General features: G+C 42.0%; 1 protein-coding gene across 1 annotated transcript; it reads right to left on the bottom strand.

Annotated features, from left to right (window-relative positions):
- Positions 1–751: 751 nt before the first annotated feature.
- Positions 752–24,604, bottom strand: nsd1b (nuclear receptor binding SET domain protein 1b; the record flags this gene model as incomplete). Its single annotated transcript, XM_084564336.1, has 24 exons — positions 752–1,512; positions 1,739–1,940; positions 2,047–2,153; positions 2,434–2,575; positions 2,745–2,861; positions 2,938–3,060; positions 4,925–5,071; positions 5,227–5,339; positions 5,420–5,625; positions 5,768–5,924; positions 6,062–6,241; positions 6,320–6,520; positions 6,858–6,981; positions 8,988–9,125; positions 9,223–9,461; positions 9,697–9,733; positions 11,015–11,115; positions 12,845–12,928; positions 13,186–13,441; positions 13,586–13,698; positions 18,348–21,300; positions 21,505–21,677; positions 22,998–23,145; positions 24,569–24,604. The coding sequence occupies 24 exons, from the start codon at positions 24,602–24,604 to the stop codon at positions 752–754; spliced, it is 6,858 nt and encodes a 2,285-aa protein (XP_084420462.1).

The following is a 24,604-nucleotide window of genomic DNA, read 5'->3' as shown; positions in this document are numbered from 1 at the left end:
GACAAGGTGACGCCAGCACATTGTGTCCAGTAAAAATCCAAATTACTCCAGTCCATTGACCACACGACGAGTCGAATAGAGAGGCTTGTTGAAGGTCTGACAGCAAAACCAAACTTATAAACGATACAGAGGACTCCAATTGCTTCAATTATGGACAATTACAACAGTTGTTTCTGGTACTTTTGTGATCACAGCCACCCACAAACTGCACAGACGTAAACATACTTGTGATTTAATTCAGATCCAGCTCACATCATGACCAGAACCCGTTGAGTCATTTGTTGAAGAGTTCGACTCGCCTTTACAACCACAGCTTTCGAAGGACATGTATGACACCTGAAATAACACAGTGGAGAGAACCTGCAGGTGAACCTGTGAGAAAACAAATATACCGAAGTGAAGTTTACAAGTCTTGTGTTTTATATCCCTAAATAGTTTTCTTTGTCTCCCGTATGAAGTTACACTCGCCGCTAGTGTGCAACGAGGTCGGGAAGCGACTACCAGGACAAAACCACACGATGCAAGCATAAATAAACTGTGAAACTGTTGAGTATGTGTCAGTAAATATATTTAAATTTATACAGTACTGATGATTTATTCCTTTATTTATAAACTTCACAATTTATTTATGTTTTTATTTTAAATTAATGTTTGTCCTAAAAATCCCTCCATTCATCCGACTGATGATTGAATACAAAGGGACATTTCTGTAGTGACTCTGTTGTCTCTGTAAATAATAGTCAACTGTGCATCACTCCTCCTCCTCCTCCTCCTCCTCCTCCTCCTCCTCCTCTTCTTCTTCCTCCTCCTCCTCCTCCTCCTCCTCCTCATCGTCGTCATCGTCGTCGTCGTCGTCATCATCCTCCTCGTCCTCCTCGAGATCCAAGTATTCCAGCCCCACCTCCTCCTCTGCCTCTCCATCTTCCTCTTGAGATTTCTGCCTCCCTTCATCACCCTCTTCCACTAACTCATCTGCCAGCAGCTCATCTTCGTCCTCATCTAGGACATCCCTCTCCTCCTCGTACGAGGAGATGGGTGAGTAGTGCGGGAGGTCGAACACGTGGGGGCTGCTGGGAGCGTCGGAGCTACTGTGGGGAGGCGAGGCGGCAGGAGCAGCGACAGGAATAGTGATGGGTACCGGGAGGGAAAATGCAGGAAATGATTCCGAAGTACGCACGCCACCGGTGCTGCCACCACCGCTGCTCTCCTGGACCCTCCTGGGCATGGGGGTCACGCTGCTGTTAGTGTTTTTTGCAGCAGAGGGGATCACGGCCATGCCCAGCCCCGAGGTCAGTGCTCTGGGTTCAGGCGTGTACTCCCGGATCTCCCCTGGTTCCAGCGGATCAGGTCCACAGGGGTCGTGTTCGCTGCAGGACAGCTTGCCGTCCAGTTTGGAGATGAAGAGCAGGCCGTCGCGGTGTTGGGCGCAGTACGAACTGGGGCACATCTCGCAGAAGGACGCCGCCTCCTTACCGCAGACGTCGCACTGATGCCAAGGACATTCCCAACGTCCTACAACAAATATAAGCACAGAGAAGAAGGTCAACGAGAGTAGCAAACGTGACAACAAACGTTAAGGAATTTAATTTCTGGAAGACATCCCGCCAAGCAAACAGTCTACAGTACTGTACTGATGTTTTTTATACAAAATATATAGAAAATTTAAGCAGTGCCTTGTATTAAACCAGCCACATGCACACTAATTAGCTTTACTGTGACATCAACACAAACCACTGACCTGCAGGTCTCTTGGTGAGGTTGAGGCAGTCGGCGTGGTAAACTTTTGGACATCCGGGTCTCTTGCAAGAAACCATCTGTCCTCCATCTCCGCAGCTGAAACACTCGTCCTCTCTTTCTTTGGTCAACACCACCTTCTTCTTCTTCTTACCGTGGCCCCTCCTCTTCAGCTTGCGGCCTTTGTCGTCCGACGGAGGGTTGTTCTGGTTCGGAGAGAAGCGAGCGCGGTTCATCGTCAAAGAATTGTCAGCTATTTCACAGTGTATACAGCTGAGAAGTATCACTGCTTTTCTGTGTCATCCCCCTCACCTTTGGCCTGACGCCCAAGAAGCCGCTGCAGTTTGGTGCTCCGCATTTACAAACCGTCTTCCCGTTCCCCAAACACTCCAGGTTGTAGTTGAAGGTGAGCTCTGTGCCTGAATGGATAAACATGAACCACTCAGAGGGACTTGCAGATTATCTAACTCGCAGCTTGAGGTGGTCAAAATAAAAACTGCTTTCAAAAGCGACGAACAAGGATGCAGATTTTTAGAAAGCATATCAAACTGATCAGCTGTTGCACGACATCCAAAACTTATTTTAGCATGCAAACCAGCATGTAAAGTAAATAATGCACACTCTTCCTTTAAATTCAAATGTGTTTTTAACATTATGCCACACATAATAAGCATTTTTTATTTAAAAGACGCATCGTACCTGCACTGATGTCGACGAGAGCGAACAGTCCGACCCGGGTGTCTCCGCTCACCGTCCACTTCTGCGTCTCACAGTTTGGCTGACAGCAGTGGTTCATGAAGCGAGCCTCGTTCCCCTTCGGCCCAGCGTCGATGATCCGGTCCTAACCAACACACACTTCGGTTAAAAATCTAGCAGAGGGACAGATTCTAAAACAAGGCTTCTGCATTTGAGCGGGTAGTGGACATACAGAGATTTAAGAGATTTACCACCTACGTTTTAACGTACATACTGGCACAAAGTTAACACGAACAGCCCACGAACAGCCGTACCTTGTCCAGAGTTAACATGTAGAAGTTACAGATGTCGTGCTCCTGAGCGTGTCTGATCCTCGACCTGCACTCCTCCTCGTCAATCACCTCCCCGACGTATTCGCTCACAAAGTGACCCTGACAGCAAAAACACTCATCGTTTAAACACAACCTCAGCAGGAAGGTACGAGCACCGGTATCAGGACTCAGATACCTTCTTGATGTCATGGACACAGCGGAGACCCCAGCCTCGAGACAACGTCCTGAAGATCTCCACCTGGCTGTACTGACGCTTGGTGAACGCCTGGTTGAGGCAACGCTCGCCTGCCGGGCAAACCTGCAAGATCAGAGTCATTTTTTATTTTTTTTTTTACCTTCAGTCAGTTCCATAGAGGTAAAAGACACCTGTGCTCTCCAAAGAAGCTTATTTTAATTTTAATATAAGACCATATGAAAATTAGGTCAGTCAGTCGTTTCAAATATTGAATCGCATGATTACCAATAGTTAATTATCTGTTATAAATGCACCTTAAAGGGATGGTTTTCAAGTTTTTAATGCAATTATTAACATCTATCTACATATCTACGTATTTACCTACGTATGTATCTACATATCCACGTATCTATGTATCTATCTACGTATCTACGTATCTATCTCTCTACGTATCTACCTACCTACCTACCTACCTACCTACCTATCTATCTATCTACGTATCTATCTATCTCTCTACGTATCTACCTACCTATCTGCGTATCTATCTATGTATCTACGTATCCACATATCTATCTACGTATCTATCTATGTATCCACATATCTATCTACGTATCTACGTATCCACATATCTATCTACGTATCTATCTACGTATCCACATATCTACGTATCTATCTACGTATCCACATATCTATCTATCTATCTCTCTACGTATCTATCTATCTATCTACGTGTCTACCTACCTACCTATCTATCTATCTACGTATCTATCTATCTACGTATCTATCTATCTCTCTACGTATCTATCTATCTACGTGTCTACCTACCTACCTACCTATCTATCTACGTATCTATCTATCTACGTATCTATCTATCTATCTACGTATCTATCTATCTACGTATCTATCTATCTATCTATCTATCTACGTATCTATCTATCTATCTACGTATCTATCTATCTACGTATCTATCTATCTACGTATCTATCTATCTATCTACGTATCTATCTATCTATCTACGCATCTATCTACGTATCTATCTACGTATCTATCTATCTGGTGTGAAAAGGTGTTTGCCCCCTTCCAGATTTCTTATTTTTTTGCATGTTTGTCACACCTAAATTTCTCAGATCATAAAACAAATTCAAATATAAGGCAAAGATAATACAAGTAAACACAAAATGCAGTTTTTATTATTAAGGGTAAAAAAATCCAAACCTACATGGCCCTGAAAAAGTGTTTGCCCCACTGTTAAAACAAAACTGTGGTTTATCACACCTGAGTTCAATTTCTCTAGCCACACCCAGGCCTGATTACTGCCACACCTGTTCTCAATCAGGAAATCACTTCAACAGGACCTGCCTGACAAAGTGAAGTAGACCAAAAGATCCTTAAAAGCTAGACTACTGTCTACCAAAAAATCCTGAAGGAGAATGTCCGGCCATCTGCCCGTAACCTCAAGCTGAAGCGAACTTCTGCAGCAGAACAATGATCCAAAACACACCAGCATATCCACCTTTGAATGGCTGATGGAAAAAAGAAAATGAAGACTTTGGAGTGGCCTAGTCGAAGTCCTGACCTGAATCCTATTGTGATGCTGTGGCGTGACGTTAAAAGGGTGGTTCATGCTCGAAAAACCCTCCAATTTGACTGAATTACAACAATTCTGCAAAGATGAGTGGGCCACAATTCATCCACAGCGCTGTAAAAGACTCATTACAAGTCAAGTTATCGCAAATGCTTGATTGCAGTTGTTGCTGCTGAGGGTGGCCCAACCAGTTATTAGGTTTAGGGGGGAATCACTTTTTCACACAGGGCCATGTAGGTTTGGATTTTGTTTTCCCTTAATAGTAAAAACCTTCATTTAAAAACTGCATTTTGTGTTAGTTTTGACTAATGATACTAATATATAGTTGAAGTAATATAATGCAGCATTTACAAGCCTTTAAAGGATCTGTAACAGCGTGAGTGTGATGGAGGTGTTTGGTACCTGTGGGTGGCATTCGTACAGCAGCATGCGGTTGATGCACTCAGAGTCCATTCCACATGGACTCTCATCTGTCGCCTTGCAGTTACATCGGGGGATCTCCGAAAGGTCGGCGGTAAAGATCTGAACCTTTCCTATTGGTCGATTCACCTGAACGAGTCAGAAAGGAGTAAATCAGGGCTTTTATTCCAGACTTGGGTTTCGGTTTCAGATCAGTGATCTCTACTGTCTTGAAAGCTAAAGCTGTTTCTAAGGTTTGAGACTCAAAAGGTTAAAGCATTCCTCAAGCAAGACTCGTCCCTGACCTTAATATGTTTGTATGGCGGCGGCTTCCTGTCGTTCTTCCTGTCTTCTTGAAGCTGCCGAAGCTCCTTCTCCGCCTGCAGCTCACGAAATCGCACGGCCGCCTCCTCCAAAGCTGAGGAGACACGTCAGCAGTCAGCCACTATATTAAGTCACCGCACAGCTACATACAAATTGATTAAAATCGACTTTCACCTTTCCTGTAGGTCGCATCGACACCTTTGCCCATCTTTTCTTTGCTGTTGGCATCGACATCCATGTACGGGAAGACCCTGGCCTGGTAGGTCCACAGGTAGTCGTTGGAGCCAAAGAAGTGAACGGGGAACTCTCCGACATCGTGCCGCATCCGCTGGATGTTCTCTGGGATGGTTTTGGGATGGCTGACTTCTGCGGGCCACCACCTTTAAAGAGCAAGAAAAATCATAAGGGACAAAACAACGGAAGTGTCCGCTTCTACCACACATCGTTATGAGACAGTGCGATAATTAAAAAAACTACATATATATGCTAATTTTGTAAATTTTTTGCTTAAACATCACTGACCTGTAGCGTCCGACCTTCACCCAGAGGATATCCTTGTAGCGAGGTTTCTTCCCGGCCTTGCAGTCATTGCAGTACCAGCTGCCTTTGGGCATCTCGATGTTCAGACACTCCCGGTGAAACGCAGCAGGACAGGACTCACAGCAGAGCAGACTGCCCCCTGGAGGAAAACAAGAGCCATTCAGAGTGCACAAATCACTCACACACTTTGTGTATGTGCATGTTAGCTTAACACTGTAGCCATTGTAGTTGGTGGAGACCAAAACGTAGCTAAAAGAAGTGTGAATAATCTGGTACCTTCGGTGCAGACAAAGCACCAGCTGACGTTGACGTGTTCGTGGTTCTTGACGCCGCGGCGAGGGGTGAAATGGTTCGGGCAGACGATGCTGTTGTTGGAGAGCACTACGCTGCCCGCCGCCATGCACAGGTCTGTAGCATGATAGGCCACCGGGCAGCGAACGCATCGAACCAGACGACCTGCAGCAACGCGCACAAGAGAGCAGATGTCAGAAAGAGGAGACACGGTGTCATCTACGCGTCTCTTTATCTCCTTACCTTTGGAGATGGTCGAGCTGTTGGGATTGGCGATGAAGCAGGTGAGGCAGACGTGGATCGAGCAGCGGAAGCCTCGGTTCACGGGCGCCGTCGGGGCGAAGGTGGCGATGCACTCCCCGTGGTAAAACTTCCCGCACACGGGAATCATGCACCGTCGCACATCTTCGCTGCGCTTCTTACACACAAAGCAGGTGTGGATGCCTGAAGAAAGCAGAAGTTTGACCCTCCAAATCAATTTATTTATTTCAGACGCTCGACGAATTTACCACTATGGGAACAACTTAAATTAAACGGTAGGATATAAACAAAATAAGAGGAAATAATACGTTTGTATTTATCTAACAAGCAGAACATGGGGCATGAACAGGAAAATAAAACTGCAATTGCCTGTTAATCAGTTCAAAGGTACAATATAATAAAATGCCAATGTTTATATTCTTATTTATCTGAAAATTATGCACAAAATCAATGTATTACAATGCTTTAGTCCATAATCAAACAAGGAGCTTGTATCCTTCAAGCTTAAAGACAGACGCACCTGATTTGCATTCAGGACAGACAAACTTCCCTTTCGGGGCCTCGGCCAGAGAGATGCAGGGAAGGTGGAAAGCTCCACAACACTGACCCTCACAGAGCAGCAGCTCCCCCGTCTTCTCACACACCTGAGACAAAAAGGAAGTGTAGGAAATGAGCTTTCCCACAGAGGTGTGGAAGGTGTTTGATGAACAGAAAGAAGAAACGAGGGCAGGATTTTCTAGAAATGAAATTTAAAGGAAACATGTTGAAATACACAACAAACTACTTTCTATATAAGGCTGCTAGTCGTCTCTCTTTACTGCACACTGTTTGAGTGGGCGTTAGTTGCACCAAAACACGCTTTGTCAACACAGTTTCGACCTGTTTTCGACATCACATTATATATTCTTAGATGAGGGCCAGTAGTGAGCAGGATTATATTTCTAAATCCAAACTTCAACAAATTCACAGCCTTCAAAAAGGTTCTCGAGAGTGGCAGAGATTTAGTAAAAAGGCAAAACCAAGCGACACTTCTGGAGCTGCATCCCGGAGACAACTGAACTAAATCTCGGAGTTTATGCCTCTGCGGGACATAGACGCGTAACCGTACGTAGCCTACGTCGGTGCGAGCCATTTATACTTGTGCGCTCGTCAGTCTGGCTCGCTCTGTAAAAATGTCACCCAAATGCTAGTCGGCGCTGGGTATTTTTTGCCAGTCAGGTTAATTTTTGTTTCCACTTTCAACAATGGCGACTGAATCTCCTCAGCTAACCTTACTGAGGATGGAAGACAGGAGATACGGTAAACAAAACATATGCAGGACATAAAAAAACAAAACAAAACAAAACAAAAAACTGTCCAAATTGATCATGTTACACATTACACACATAGAATGTAAAAAAACTGGACGCCAGGACATGGAGCTCGACCTGGTGGCTGGCTGCAGTATAGGTCATACGCTCCACCCCCTCCATGTTAGTGAATGGGACTTTGGTTGAACTAAAACACTAAAATACACGTCAAATATATATATTTTTTTCAAAGATGGTTGACAATCGCTCCTTGAAGCTGTGCCGAACACTCCTGCGCACTCCTTTCTGGGATTTGTATTGAGAGCAGGAACGTCAAAATATGTGTTTGTCCATTTGAAACTTGAAAATTGTGCAGTAAACTGTGCAGTAAACTGTGCTAAACGACCTCAAGGACATTAGGGAACTTGAACAGTTTTTTTTTCTACAAATTAAACTTGTGAGATTGTCAGTAAATAAAATAGCAAGCTAAAATAGCACTCAAACACAAGCTTGAGGGGTAAAAAGTCATCATTTGGAAGTTAGCATTTACAAAGTCTGCTTTAAAAAAAAAAAAAATAGAACCGTAGTGTATAATATAACATTTCTTTGTTACTGGTGGAGGTATAGTAGAACGCGGTAGAGTCTAATGGAAGTATGTACATGGCTCTCGGACAGTACTGCTCAGACTCTGGCTCCAAACTCCCAAGATGGCGGCGCCCGTATCCCTTGAACTGTAGCCTCACTTTGACGAATGGGATGAACCACAGTTCACTACATAACGGATGTGGGCTACGGACAACTCTCTAACTTATATGAAGCTTCCATTCTCTTTGTCTTTAAATTTACTGAACTTCTGTCATATCTATCCTGGTCGTCTCAACCGACAAGTCTCCATCTGCCATCAGCTCCACTACCACCACCGGTATCTAGAGTCCAAGCGCTGTACAATGTCACTTGTTTCTTCAATAGGTTTTGCTCCGTTCATTCATTATTAGGCCTCTATTATACTAGTGCAACGCAACAAAGCTCATTTATCCAGTCCCTTTAGTTGAACGCTCTAATAGAGGACCTGCAATAAAACATCGCTTGAATTTAAAGCAGACTCTTCCACTAAGAGGTATTTTCTCACAAGTGTTTCGTTGTTACTCGAGCACCTAGTGACAGAACACCCTTTCCTTATTAATCCATCAAAGAGTGACACCAGATAACAACTGATTACGTATTAATTACATGCTCGCTGGCCAACACAAGAGTCTGGAGGTTCTCGCGAGGATTCAACTAATTAGCAAGCCCAAACAAACCTGTTCAGTCTCTTAACTACAAACTCTTTAGTCACAGCTAAATTAAAACAGGAAGCTTACCTGACAGATGTTCTCCTTCATGGATGCTGGTCCTCCTCGGTCGCCTATTATCTTCCTCGCTGGTAAAAGTGCGTCATCACACAGAGATAACTCGTCCTTCATGGAGGAGAAACTGTGGTCCAGGCTGGATGCTTCGCCCTTTAGAAGACAAAAAACAAGCAGCTGTATAATAACAAGTTATAAATTGTAGAAGAAGGATTGTGTGTATATAAAAAACAAAAGGAAGATGGCTGACTTCTGAGTCGTCCTTTTTGACCTCCTGAGCCGTACTGTCGTCTGGCTGAAGAGGACTGATGTCTGCTGGCGCTGCCTCCACCTGGTTGGGTTTGGGTGGAGCTGGTGGTGGAGTGGAGGGTTCAGGAGAGCTCGGATCGGTCTGAATGGACGGTGTATAGGAGGAAGTCTCTGGAGTCGGTGTGGAGGTGGAGGCTGCAGGTGGTTTACTCTTTGATTTTACAGCTGGTGGTGTTGAATCTGGGAAAAAGAAAACTGTGTTCGAACCCGGAGGACAATTTAAAAGCTTTAATGGGATATGTAAATAATTTAAAGTAATTTTAAATTATAATTTTTTAGATGTAAACCTCATAAAGTAGGAATGCTGTTCATTAAATATCCTTTTCTGTAAATTCAGCTGCTTTTTCAAGGTTGGTCTCAATTGAAAATGTCGCACTGACAAAATACATTAACTGTTGTAATTTGATTCACTGACCGGATGGAGGAGCAGGATTGTTCTTCAGTGTTTTGACCTGTGACAAAGAGAAACATTATCAGAGAGTATCCACGTTAAACTGACAGAAAATCTTCCCAAGAAAGAACAAAACTGTTTCTCTGTTTGGACAGTTCAAAAGAAAATGATCCAGTTCATTGTGAAGCAATGAGCTACCGTCTCCGTGTCCAAAACCCAAAAAAGTTGCAGTTAGACACACCACAAAGACTACAGCATACTGGTACATCCAATCAGCACCTGAGAGGAAATAACTCTTCATACCAGCAGGTGGCAGTAATCAGTGTTGTCATTCAAAAGGGGAAACAGGAAAAGCAATTAACTATTCTACAGAGCTGGCTTCTCCTGAATCATGCTGATCAGCTGGCCTACAGGTTATTTATTCTAGATGATCATGTTGTCATTTGAACTTCATTTACTTCCGTCACTTTTGTTTCTCTTCACTTCTACAGATCTTTCTAAGCTGCCAATAAGCGATCTCTCCGACCGGCCCGTTCTGCCGCAGATTAAACACCGAGAGGGGTCCGACTGATGCCAACGATCCATGACATACTAGAAAAAGGACACAACTGCTCACAGACGGCATGACACCAGAAAACAGACGATGTAAACCCATCGTATTGACGTTCTTAAGTTTAGGAGCCGTTTCCTGAAATCACTGTAACTTTAGACAATCTTAGAAAGATTCTGTCAGGCAAGTCACCATGTGGTGCACAGTTGGAAATTTGTGTTGATAAGCTCAAAAGGGCCAACAGAATGTAATAAAACTGAATTTGTTGTCAATTTTTTTTTTTTGGATTTGATGAACTGAGGAAATTCTGACATACTGACTGGGAAATTCAAAGATTGGCTGCGTGTTTTCTCTGTTAGCTGAGGCTAGCTAGTTAGCTCCAGCTACGTGATGCTTTGTATCTACGGAAAGGGCAGCTTCTCTAGTTTTTAAATGACATCCAACATGGCAGTGTTTTACGGTACTTTTATTTTTAAAATTAAATGTGTAAATTAGTGAATAAAACACACTTGGACAGTAGTTTTTATAGGTTTAAGGCCTTGTCTCCTAGAGACATTATCAAAACATTGTATGACCTACTTACTGCCATTTAGTTACATAACACAACTGCCAAACCTGGTACTGGGTTCATTGGGTGGAAGGGGTTAACCTTTAGCTCACAGACAGTTAAATACGCCACAACATCTTCCACACTCTTCTCTGCAACACCCTTGGTGCCTTGGTGTCATCCACTCAACAGCACAGCGTGGGCCAAAATCATTGGATTATGAGCTTTACAGACTCCGTGTTTACCTTCTTCTTGGGTCCCGTCGATGCCTCGGCCTCCAGGCAGTACTCCAGGATCTTCTGAGTGGGTTTCCTCTTCCGCTTCTTCTCCAGCAGAGGAGCGCTTCCTGTGAGAAAATCGAACGTCACAATCGGGTTAGCGTGAAACAAAAAAAGGCTTCGGCAGCGTTTTTTTTTTCAACACACAAGGCTTGTTTTGGTTTACGCTTTGTGGTATATGTCGAATGGCATCAGACCGCTCTGAATCAAATTATACATCATTTCAAAGCCTCATGATTCAGACTATGTAAACTGTTGTAAGACAACAATACATCATCAACAACAGCAGCAATAGTTTAACTTTTAAACCTTTTCTGTCCAACAAACTAAATGCTTCCAAGGCTTTAACTATATTTAAAAAAATAAGGAGTACATTCTTGTACCAAATAACTTTTAGATAAATTTTATCCATACATTTCTGCTCTTGTGGTATTTACTCTTAACACTGAGATGTTTTTAATTTCTCAGCTGTCCAGCACGGTGGATAATAATCTGAGAGAGAGACCGAAATCAGTTCTGAGTTTGGCATGTATGAAATAAAGTTGAGCAGCCTTCTACACACTCATACTAGTGAAACTGAATTCAGTCTGATATAACCGTCCTGCTCTAAATATGATCTTCATGAAGGTTATGGTTTTCAGCATTAGTTTAAAATAACTGACAGAGCTGTGTTGTCATTTTGGAGGCTGTGGTTTCTAGTACTATTGAATTGTATTGTGGTGCACTCATACATACACGTTTCTATTATTTTCATTGTAGTCAGCGGGCTAGGCTTAATAACAGAAACACTTTTAATTCACGAGAACCACAAACTACATCCTCCCAAAGGTTGAATCAAACTGTTGAATTACCACCTTTCTGTTGCATTATAACAGTGAAGATTTACTGCAGGACTGTTATATTACAACGTCTTCATCGTTCACGAGCGTACCTAATAAATTGGCAAGAGAGTGTATGATGAATAGCACATCATTTACACAGCCCTGTCTGGTCCCGTACTTCCAGGGAAGATAAATTTTAATACTATGGCACAGAATATTTTAGAAAACTGCTTCAATGGGATTAAAAAAAATGCAAAAAGATGTTTTGTACGGTTTAAAACTGTGCAAAACTGTCATGGCTCTGTGTCTAAAAAGCCTAGTATCCGTGTTTCTTATGTGAAATTTCTCCCCCTCGGTGAGTCTCTTGGCGTGGCAATCCAATCATCTCCTGCTCTTCAATCACCCTGCACACCTGAACCCTATACATAAATCGAAGCCTGCAGTATATTTAGCCTGGCCTTTCATCCACTCCTCGTCTGTACATTAACTCCCTGATCGCAGCTGCTTAAGATTTAGATTTTGTCTTCGTATCTTATACTTTTTGTAACCTGTCCCTCTTTGTGTTCATGGATCATTACCGGTCACATCAACAGCCAGATCTCCAGCCCCAGCTCAGCACCACTCCACCTCCTACCTGCCTTCACCTTAGCCTGCCTCTCAGGATTAAAATAAATACCACTTTTTACCGCAAACCTCTGGACGTGTGTTCTGCTTCTAGGCCTGTTTACATTGACTTGTTGCAGAAAACAACTTCAGCAAGTCTGGAACTAAGTTTTGAAAACCCGCATAATGTTTGGAAAGCCTGAAAACAAATGTCAAATCTCTATCAACACGATTTTGACGTTTTCAGAGTTTCTAATTTGTTGTTGCTGCTCTCCCGGTGGAAACTGCAGCACATGTGTTTGTACAAAAACATTTTTTTTTCTTGAGTTTCGAGAGGGTGAAACTTTTTAAAAGGATGTATGTTTTCACCCACTTCTCAGAGATTTGACCAAAAAGTTACGAGCTTTTGAGTCATGTGATCTTGTCTCGTCTGGTTTTAAACTCCGACTCAGATGGCCTGAAGGAAAAAAAGAAAAAAACACAAATCCAGGGAAACATTAACTTCCATTCTAGCTTTCATTAGCAGGATATTAATGTCCTTTGAATTATTCATTTAATAGTGGTATGTGTGTGTGTGTGTGTGTGTGTGTGTCCTAACTTTCTTCCGGGGACCACATACTTTTGGCCATGACGTGTATGGACATTTACCAAGAAGACTTTACATCGGCAGACATTTTAAGTGATTGCAGATAAATTAAAAGGCTGCTTCTTTACCGTCGTCTTTAACGAGGCCTTCTGCCGGCGACTGTTCGGCCTCAGGGGGAGGGGTTAACGTGTCGATGGAAAGCACCGGTGCCTCCTGGGAAGATGTGTTTTCAGCGCTGGGAATTTGTAGTTCAGAGGGCGCCGTCACAGCAATTTCCTCAGGAGGCGGCGTCTGTATTTCAGGAAGCAAGCTCAAGGATGGGTGGTCGAGTGCGTTCTTGTCTGACCCCGAGGATTCAGACATGGAGGTAATGGGTTGAGTGGCCTGAGAAAACAAACTGCGTGAGATTGTGGCTGCTTAAAGTCATACTGGCTAACATACGTGTTTTTTTTTTAGTTTGTTTTTTAAGCACATATGACAACTTGTAGTTATGAAGTCACAACAGAGCTTACTTTGTAGGATTTTTACCTTTCCAATCGACTGGAGAGGCTTTTTGGTTTTCTTCCTCGTGGGGAAAATCTGGTCGTATTCTTCCGTCCATTCAATCAGCCTCTTGCTCGGTTTTCTAATACGTTTATGTGCTGACAAAGACACAGGATATAAATAATAGTATATACAAAATAGTCATTCAGAAACAGAGATTTTCCATGTCCATATACAGTATGTAGGAGTATTCGTGTCATATAGAACAAATAAAATCCAATTTTAGCTAAATGCATTAAATCAATGTTATTTAATTACATTAAATGAACTACTTTTTCTACTACTACTTTTGTTCTTATTCTGAATGCGCCCTTTAAGTCAGATTTAAACACACAAATTAAATTTTAAGGGCTTATTTGCCCTTTGGTCTGTGTTTGTCCTTGCCATATGAGTGACTAGTTAGGTGTAATGTGCCTAAAGTTTAATCTAGAAGGTAGCTCGGCATAAGGAAGCGACATTTAAAGCTTGACTGATTAAACCATTTGTTTTGCAAAGAAGAGTAAAAGCATCAAGTGTGGTGGTTTACTCTAGGGATTTCTATCAAACCACAACTCTCCCGTGTCCTGTTTTCTTTCACATCTTGGCAAAGTGGCTGATTATATGTACGCTGAAATAACTATTAGTAACTCCTTTTCACATTATACTTATAGATGTATAATGGATTGTTATTGTATTATTGTATTATATAGGACAACAATAAAATGTGATGATTATCGAAGACGTTCGGTAGTTATAATAAGTGTATTTTTCAATGATTTCTGGTTGATGTAAAGATGTTTACTGTCCAGTGGAAGGAGAGAATATTCTTGGAAAGAGTCAAGCTAGATTTATGCATCGGCGTTGGGGTATGTCAAACCTATGGCGTAGTTATTTACCCCGTAGCCTGACGTGAACCTTCCTAGAAATCTAATAACAGGTTGCAGTGATTCAGACAACTATGATTGGTCATCACGTCACATCAGTGGCCAACAAATATGGAGCGAGTGAGATATGTCTCAATATTATTCGTATATGCAAACACCGCAATCCGCGCGTATGATAGAATTTGCAAACGCAAAGTCAAGATTCGTGACTTGTAAATTGGTATCTGCACAAAGGTGTAATCATTTATTCAAATGTTTGGAAACTTGCAAATTAAATCATACCAATTTGTACAAATATATCACTTCTCGCATGTACATCTGTCTTGAAATTTCATTTGCGACTCTTACGTTCTGTGTGTGATGTATTGAATCTGCGTTTGGGGATCATCCAACGCGCACATTCATCCCTGCTTCCGCTTGCGTAATTTTGAGACATTCCTTTCGCATTTTTCCGATCCGATCCGTACGCGAAGGTCTTAACCCCCCCCCCAAAAAAAAAAATATTCCAGTAGGTGGCGGTGTTGATCCTGCTTTACTGATGTACATTCATTCCCCACTCTATGAAGTGCTGATGGCTGAACGTTTGTTTTTGAGACAAACACTTGAGATCTGACACCAGAATATTGTCACCAGGATCAGTTTTAATAGAATTATAGTAGCCATATTACCTAATGACACAAAAATGTTAATTTCCAATCATTTGTGCTTTGTGCGTGTATGTTTCAGCTGCTGTAAGGCGTAACTGTCTAACATCTGGGGCCACAGACCAGGAAATAGACTCGACCATCAAAAGATGGTTACATCTCTCTCCAGGTAGAGATGGTGGCAGACTGAAGAGGATGAAGAGAAAGTATGGACAGCACCATATCAACTCGTGCTGAGAGTGGGGAGAATCCAATTTATCCAGTTTATGGACATGTGTAGAATCATAAATGTACAGTTTTTAAATTTGTTAAATGTTTGTTAAATGTGCAGGTGAGTGTACTGCGTTGACATGACTAAAAAAAAAATAAACATTTGCTTTTTCAAGATTTCTTTATTGTCAATTTCTCAATACGTTCACAACATTGAGGAAAAATTTAAAAAAAACGTTTCTCTCTCTTTCTCACATAATAAAAGAAAACCTAAATAGACGAAAGTGAATGAAGTTGGCAGTGAAACTGTTACTAAGTAAACAGTTATAATACTACTATATATATTTATATAAATAATCTGGATCAAATATGGCACATAAATTAAGTGGCTGAGTTAAGGTTGAGTTAAGGCTGACATCAGGAACCACTTCTGAAAATGGTTTTGCCCACCTTGGGGCCAGATTAGTGCCAGCTCTGGTTGCAGTTTGGCTGAGTTGTGGGCCTTATGTGGCACACATGTTGGATGCCAGATGTGGGCCACATAAGGGCCGCAATTTATTCATGCATGTGAGCCAAGTGCAAGTGGGTTGTGTGACCCATCACTGGGCCAGACCAGTTTTGCTATGGGGGTATGACTGATAGCATAGGTCTTGCATGAGAATCAATGGAAATTGGTGAAAACAGATCAGATCATTGTAATATTGAAATAAATGAAGGTTTCTGTCCCTGCTAGCTTAAAACAGAGTCTCATGCTAAATCCAGAGATACATAGCTTTCAGAAAAACTAATATTTTAAGTAAGCTAAGTCGACTAGCCTGCTAGCAAGTTGCAAATGATAATTTTGGTGAAGCCAAATGCAACATAACGACACAAACATTGCCTGCAGGCCAAGGTAATTCAACATTCATAAAATAGTCATCTGTCCAAATTCAAAACACATTGTCAAATCTGAGATCTAGGTCCGAATGGCCTGCAGGGAGAAGCCCCTCCTCATTCCTTCTGTGTTTGTCTTCAAGGAGCGGAAACACTTGATCTCAACAGAGCGAGGAGGCTGTTGTTCTGGCTATCTTCTTGGCCTTGGTCCAGCACCACTCGTTGTGTATTGACTCCAGGTCTCCGCAGATGGTATGCTCCACCCTCCACTCTCGCACCGCCTTCTGGACTTAAATTCATATTTGTTAAGACTTATATAATACATTGTATGTAGTAAAGACTATTAAGAATTTAATTTAACATTATGATCCCGCAGTGAAGTTGACCTTTAACTTTTGGATATAAAACATTGCATTTTATCCAATCAGACATTGGTGTAATTTGTTTTGTCATAACTATCATATGAATTCTTGGTCAAAAACATGTTTACTGTGGTCACAAGGACCTTGGCCTTTGACCCTTGAACACCTAGTATTTCTGAGATATCGTGGTCATAAGAATGGAGCCGACCGATGTAGAACCAAACTATCTTATTGTCGATTTCCTGGTCTGTGGCCCCAGACTTTAGGCGGTTACGCCTTACAGCAGCTGAAACATACACGCACAAATGATTGCAAATGAAAATTTTTGTGTCATTAGGTAATATGGCTACTATAATTCTATTAAAACTGATCCTGATGACAATATTCTGGTGTCAGATCTCAAGTGTTTCCCCTACATCTACTTCTTAGGTTCGTCTATATGATTTAGTCAAAATGAATAAGCAAGTTTAAAAGCAAAACAGTGCAGTCCATCCTTTCCTGAGGCGCATTTTAGGCTAACACTAATCGTTAGCCACATAGCTAAATGTTAGCGCCCCTTGTTAACATTCAGGCTAGACTCTAGACAGAAATTGTCTTTTTATGCCAACTGCTAACGCATTGTCTCAAAAACAAACGATATCGTAAACATAAAACTATTTTACTCACCACGTCTTTGTTGTCTGTCTCACCTCAGTGCACGGGCAGCCATCAGCACTTCATAGAGTGGGGAACGAATGTGCATCGGTAAAGCAGGATCAACACTGCCACCTACTGGAATATTTTTGTTTTTTTGGGGGGGTTGACTTGCATGGGTAAAGACCTTCGCGTATGGATCGGATCGGAAAAATGCGAAAGGAATGTCTCAAACTTACGCAAGCAGAAGCAGGGATGAATGTGCGCGTTGGATGATCTGCAAACGCAGATTCAACACTTTAGACACGGAACGTAAGAGTCGCAAATGAAATTTCAAGACAGATGTACATGCGAGAAGTGATATATTTGCACAAATTGGTATGATTTAATTTGCAAGTTTCCAAACATTTGAATAAATGATTACACCTTTGTGCGAATACCAATTTACAAGTCACGAATCTTGACTTTGCGTTTGCAAATTCTATGATACGCGCAGATTGCGGTGTTTGCATATACTAATAATATTGAGACATATCTTGCTCCATAGACAAACACCTTCATACACACCATATACTCAGATGTTTTCTCTCTTTCCGGCGCTGCAGTGATTTCAGTCTTAATTGTTGACTTCAACTCAAAACAAATGCCCAAACGCTCAGGTCACTGTCGTAGCTTGCTATGGAATAGATTCTGCATTGGTCCGACTCAGAGGCATAAATCTAGCTTGACTCACACTGCATTTAAAAATACATATATTGCGGTAGTGCTTGAATATCGAGCACTGTAGATCAGCCATCTTAACATCTGTCCGAAAGAGCTTTCACCCACATTCACACCTTGAGATTAGAATCGACAATAGGTTGCTAGAGTATCTTTCATTGAGGAAGCATGACAGGGTCAAATCAGATTCCTCCAATTATAGTATCTGGTTGTTAACAAACACTAGTCATGTGAGTTTCAAGTGTGAAACACCCATAGATATAGCTGTTTAAACCCCAACTCCCCACCAATCTTACTGAACTGAAGACTTGGATGAAACGTCTTCAAGAAAGTCTACAAGTCCCTTGTTTTAGCTTGTTCTTTGGATAAACCACAACCTGGATGACTATTTTGTACATGTTTGTGCAGAACTGTGGGTTCAGATTGTGCTTCAGTTCCTCACCTGTTGGAGCCTTGTCACCTCCTCCAGTGTTGTGCGTCAAACTTGTGTTAGTGCAGTGTGCAACAAGGCCGTTCGGTTGGTCCCCACAAAGCGTAGTGTCACACTCGTTCTGCTCCAAAGGCACCATGATCTGCAGATTCTCCTTTACCTTACTCCATCTCTCCTCCTCCTCCTCGACTGCGCCAACCAGCCCTTCCCCACCTCCGGCCTGCCTCTCCCAGCTGCTACCCAATACTCTCGAAGGGAATTCCACTCTTGATGAAGAGTCCATAGTGAGCAAGGATGTCATTCCTGAAGGGGACTCCAGTCCTGGGTAGCCAGGTCCAGACCTGCCAGGACGACAAGGCACTTTGCGGTTGGGTTTCCTTTTACCCCCGGTGGAGTTGCTCCTTCTGTTATAGGATCTCTTGGCTATCTGGATGGTGCCGTCTTCAGTGTGTGTGACTACAGATTTATCCGGACTTGAATTTGAAGTGCTAAGACCATATTCGTTTCTTTGATCTTGTCCCGCGGGTGTAGCCTCACCTGGCATCACTAAGGGCTCCTCCTTAACATGTGCACTCGGAGGCCCAATATCCAGTTCTAAGGGCGCCCCATCTCGCTCTCTAGTGTCGTGCAAGTCCTTCAGCATCATGAGAAAAGTGCTGAACTTGTAGTTCGTGTCCGGCTTGAAAGAGACTGGTTTACCACTCTCATTTGTCAGTGACTGAAAGGAGACCTCATCTACATTTTTAAACGCATTCATAAAGGAAAATGGTGAAGGAGGTGAAGATAAGGAACATATGTCAGAGGAATGATCCTCCTTCTTTGCCTTTACTCTAGAAGTGAGAGGTATGAAGTCCATTGGCGGAGTTGAAGATATTGAGAGGTCTTCATCTTCACTTTTGACATCAAAGTCATTTGAGTCAGAAAAAATCAAAGGGGAGGTACTACAGCTAGAAAAAGTGTCCTGATTGAACTCACCATTGTCATTATATCGAGATTTCAAAGATTTTATCTTAGTGCATAAGTCCAGCTTGGCCTCAGCGAGGTCCTCAGCTTTTCTAAAAGGATTCAAGAGTTGTTTATGCTTAGTCTTCTTTTGGGCTTTTTCACGTTTCTCCTGCATGGCCTTCAGCGCTCTAGTCATCAGCCGATTGCTGGCAGGAAGGTGGGCAGGCTGCTCGTGTAGGACTTCTTCTTGAACCTGCTTTGATTTGTGCACAGCCTTCTTGGATATTTCAGGTGACAGGCCTTCGTGCACAATAGCATTGCTACATTCTGAGCTCTCATGCTGGTGAGATGGCAGAACAGAAGTGCTAGAAGTTGTACTTGTCAGGAGTGGCTCTGAACTGTCTGAATGTTCAAAGGACTTGCTTATTACAAGAGAAGGAGAAGCCTCCTCACCTTCTGACTTGTCTGACTGGTTTGAGGTTGAGGAAGTCACATTGCTGGGGCTTTCATTTGAAACTGGTATCCTTTCGGCTTCTGTGCTACATAACTCATCAGCGGACACATTGGAGGTGACAGTTTCATTCCCATGTGATGACTCTGTTGAGAGATGAAGCAAACCAGAACCACCGCTCGCTTTTAACTTCTTAACTGAGAACTTTGTGGATTCTGAACTGTCTGCTGCCTTGTCTTCAATCCAGTGTGATTGTTTGGAGGATATTTTAGTCACATTAGTATCTGTTGTTTTCTCTTTCCTCGTGACTCCTTTGTCAGTGGGAGAAACACTGGAGTTTAGAAACCTCTTATCCTTTATGTCCTTGCGTACTAATTTCACAAAGGGAATCCTGCACTTAGAGACCAGACTTGTTTGCTTTTCTATGCCTGGTAATGACTTAGCTGATTTCGTTTGTAAACTGGACAGTGAAGTCTGGTTGCTTTCTTTTTCTTGGTCCGAAACATCGTCAGTTATTTGAACCTTTCTAGTGGACTTTTTCTCAGAGTGTTCAAGTCGACTGACACACTTTACACTTTCTAAAAACCTGGGCTGGTCACTTAAGCTGACGTTTATGTTGGGCTCTAAAGCCTTTTTAACATCTGAACTACCTAACGGGCCAGTAAAACTGTCAGCTGAATTACCAACTGTCTGCCTACTCTTTGAGTTTTCACTATCAATTGAGACCAAGGACTTCTGGTCAGTAGGACTGCCAGTCGTACCAAAAATACTATTAGCAGCTGGAGTGTTTTTACACTTCAAATGTCCTGATTGTTCAGGTGCTAGATTGGTTTCAAGAGGCTTATGCTTGTCCGACAACCCTGATTGGTCACTAGCCCCAATGCTGGAATAGGACGAGACACAAGGAACCAGCGTTTTTTTACTAATAACGGATGAGTTCTTCTTCTTGCAGGGCAACTTACTAAAGAGAGTGCGGTCCGGCATTGGGCTGGTTGTTTTTGGTCGCCTGTCTTTGCCTGATTTGCTAAACCAAAGACCACTCTGAATCTCAGGCTGCTTCTTCACCTCCTTGACAACTGTAACAGATAACTGAGTTGGAACTAACTTATGCTGACGTTCAAGTGCTTTAGGACACAAAATCTTAGGGACAGAGTCAAGGTCGGAGTATGGGCACTCTCCATTGTCTCTGTCTGATTGGTCAGGGCAGTCAGTGAGTGTCTTTTTAGAGTAGTTTTTACTACTCGTGTCCTTTGATGGTTTACTCTGTTTCTTCTTGCCGGAAGATTTCTTTAAAGTGCTTGGCTTTGTTGGAGATGTCATTTGGAGTGAGGTTACTGGAGATGAAATGGATCCATTAGTTATGTGCGTTGTTTCCGGAAGGCTGGAGACCGGGGAACTGGAGAGAGGAAATGTTGGATGAGCCTTGTCTTCTCTCTCCAGTGTGGAACTGTCCTGGAAGGCATCACCAATGGACGAAGAAATGGTGGAAGCCATTTTTGGTCTCTCTGCGAGAACAGATTCTGCTTCTGCAACACTAGACTTCCAAGAGTCCTGGAAACGCTTCGCAATCTGTAGAAAAGTTAAGACAAAGAGCTCTCAATATTTTTTATACAGTTTACAGGAAGAATGTATTATTCCTGAAAAAAAACATCAATGCCACCACATTTTCTTTTATTGTTTAACAAGGTGATCACTCACCCAAGAGCCATAATTTAGACCAACTTTTCACTACGACATGCAAGTATCATGTTTTATTCAAAGGATAATAATTACAGTGTATTTGTGGTTCTGCTCCCTTTGCTTCCCCCTCCGGCGCAGTAGGAGGAGCTGTTCAAATTCAAAGCCTCCATGGAAAGTGTGAGCCGATTTTTCCTCCACCCAGACCAGCTCCACAGGCTCCCCAAAGGTCTTGACATGGTAGAGGCGACAGGGCCGGTCACTGGGCTCTGAGACAACAACAACAAGACATTAGACTTAAATTAAAACTATATCATCCTATATTATCCCTCACAACAAGTACACAAAGGCACCAACTAAGCAAAGGGAGCTTTAAAATATGAGAACGCTGAACTTCATACAAAATTACAATCAAATGCACATATTGGTGTCAGACTTCTGAACATGACTTATCATTACTGTCACGAAGGATGGGGACCGGGGAATGGAGATTAGGAGCCAAATGCAGTACTCAAGGCAGGAGTAGGCAAAAAATGGTTTTTAATACAAAAAGATCAAACTGACAAAAACTAAGGACGCTGCTGACGTGGCAGGATTTCCAAAAACAAAAATCAAAACACTATCAAAACTATGACCTGGCATGAAAATCTGTGGCAAGAACAAGACATGAAAAAACTATGACCTGGAACACTTGGCTAACAAAGGGGAAGGCAGGGCTATATATACACACGAGGAACAGAGGGGTGACGAGATACAGGTGAAGCAAATCAAGAAACAACACAAGGTGAAACCAGTGATCTAATCAAAAGGAAAACACGGAAGTAACACAAACAGGAAATCCAGAACTTAAAAAAATAAAACAGGAAACGGAACAGAAAAACTAAACCCTAACCATGACTCTGAAAAAACCAAGAACTTAACAAAATACAATATGCAGAAAACCCAAGAAACTAAACAAACCATGACAGAAAACATGTCAGTTACACGGCCAAGTAAACATCCAACTTATCAAGGCATCCCAAAAACAAGCACAAAGATCTGTACACTAAATTCAAATTAATTTCATATCACAAGCTTTGTGAATCACAACAGCTGCATCTGTTGTAACAATGTTCACTAACCCTCACGTTAGCTTGTTTAGGCTAATGTAGGCTAACAAGCTAATGTAGCGTATTGTGCATGCCACACTAGCTTGTTTAAGCTAACACAGCAAAAGCTCATGCTATGGTAGCTTGCGTAGGCTAACGTAAAAATAGCTCATGCTACGTTAGCTTGTTTAGGCTAAAGTAGGGATAGCTTATTCTGCTGACATTGCTGTTCAAACTGTTGTTAGATCATTCTTGAGATCAGGAATTGTACTTCAAAGATATTGGTACCAACTACAACATTTCAGGTATTTCCACAGCCTCTGTTCTTACCTTATAAATATATAGAAACTGCTAGTATAAAACATGGAATGGCAGCAATAACGGCACATTGTAGTAGATGGAAATAATAAAACTAGGCATTCCTCTGTGACATTTGAAAGGAAATGCCATAAATTATTATCTGAAACAGCTGTAAAAAAAAAAAAAAAAAAAAAGGCCCACCTTTCACTCTGTGATACACTCCATGTATCGGGTCAACAATCACTTCACAGGGCCACCATGGTCTTCGGTTGAACTTTGCCCAAACAACTTCCCCCTCTACAAACTTCACAGGCGGCAAAGACTTTTTCTTGAAGTTGTTCTGCTGCTGCTAACAGAAAAAAACTCAAATAATTATAAAAATACACAACTGAACAGTACAGATAATATAACATAAATGATTACAACATAAAATTATGTTTACATGTCTTAGGTAGAATAACAGCATATGTGGAAATTATTGTAAAAAGCCTTTTGTGGCTCTGGGGAGACCTGCGTGATCAACAACTGATGCTAAAGACAAGTTTAGTACAAAAGTAGTGATGATATCAGATCTCTAATGTTGCTTGAGGCTGCATTAGACACAACTAGCATTAGCACACACACGAGTGTCATAATGTTTGAGTTGTAGGCGCCTATTGTGGGTGTCATTTATCATGTCTCTAATGAGGCTGTTTCAGGGAAGCTATGCTAAATCAGTGGGACATGAAGCTAAAGCCAGTACATGATTAGAATAGCTTAGCTAGAACAGCTAGCTTGGATTTGCCTACAGAAATAAACACACTGTGTCCTACTATTCAAATCCATGAACAAACTAAAATGTAAAAATGAGAGGTGTAGTTTCACTGGTTGATTTGTGAGTGTATTAGCAATGCCGACAATGCTGACAGCAAAATGCTACTAGCAAAATGCTACTAGCAAAATAATAATAGCTTTCTTGCAGTTTCACATCTGCTGCACATACGGTGACCTTTCCTCGCTATGAATGATCTAATCTGGTATAAATAAAAAAAAAAAGTTTTATTGACGGCTTAATCATGTTTATTAACTTCAGTTTGTCCTGCTTACGCTGGCTCACCCTCACCCTGAACTGAGACAGCATTGATAACATAAGTCACAGTCTGAATGTGTGCCAGGTTTACTGGTCAACTACGTCATGTGATCCCTCTAAATTTGAATCACCTGCCCGACATCATGTCATACTGAAGAAGACAAATATGAGCCAGTTCATGGGGCTAAAATTAAAACGACTGCTGCCCTCTGCTCTTTCTTCGAAGACGTTAGTTTTATTTGGACATAATAAAGCCCCAGGTTTTGAAACTGTAGTTCACATAATGCACTAAGGACATATCAGTGAGTTTGCTGTAGGCCAATTTCTTTAGCCAGTACTTTCCTTGAAATGAGGCGTAATCTAAATGATGCCAAATTGCCTATAATAGTTCCTGTTAGCAATGTACCCATTGGTGTAAGAATAACTACCACTGCATTACTAAAGAAAACTTAAAACCATGACAATTCTTCGCCAAGTTTTGGAGTATTAAGTTTCTTTTTTTTGTTTCTATTGTATTATTTATGGATATTTATTCACGATTAACTGAGTGAGGACACAGAACATGAGCAGTATGTTTGACATCAGGTGAGAGACTGTAATGATGAAGATTTTAAAGTACACTGACTGCCTCAGTGAGCAGTGTAACACAACCTCTGCTGCAGCTGGAACTGCAGACTTTAAGTTTAAGTTTAATGCGGCTCACGTGTTTGCCACAAAACACCACTCGATCGCTGTCCAT

Source organism: Chelon labrosus, assembly GCF_963514085.1.
Source record: "Chelon labrosus genome assembly, chromosome: 17".
Classification (NCBI taxonomy): Eukaryota; Metazoa; Chordata; class Actinopteri; order Mugiliformes; family Mugilidae; genus Chelon; species Chelon labrosus.
This window is presented reverse-complemented; position numbering and strand designations above follow the sequence as displayed.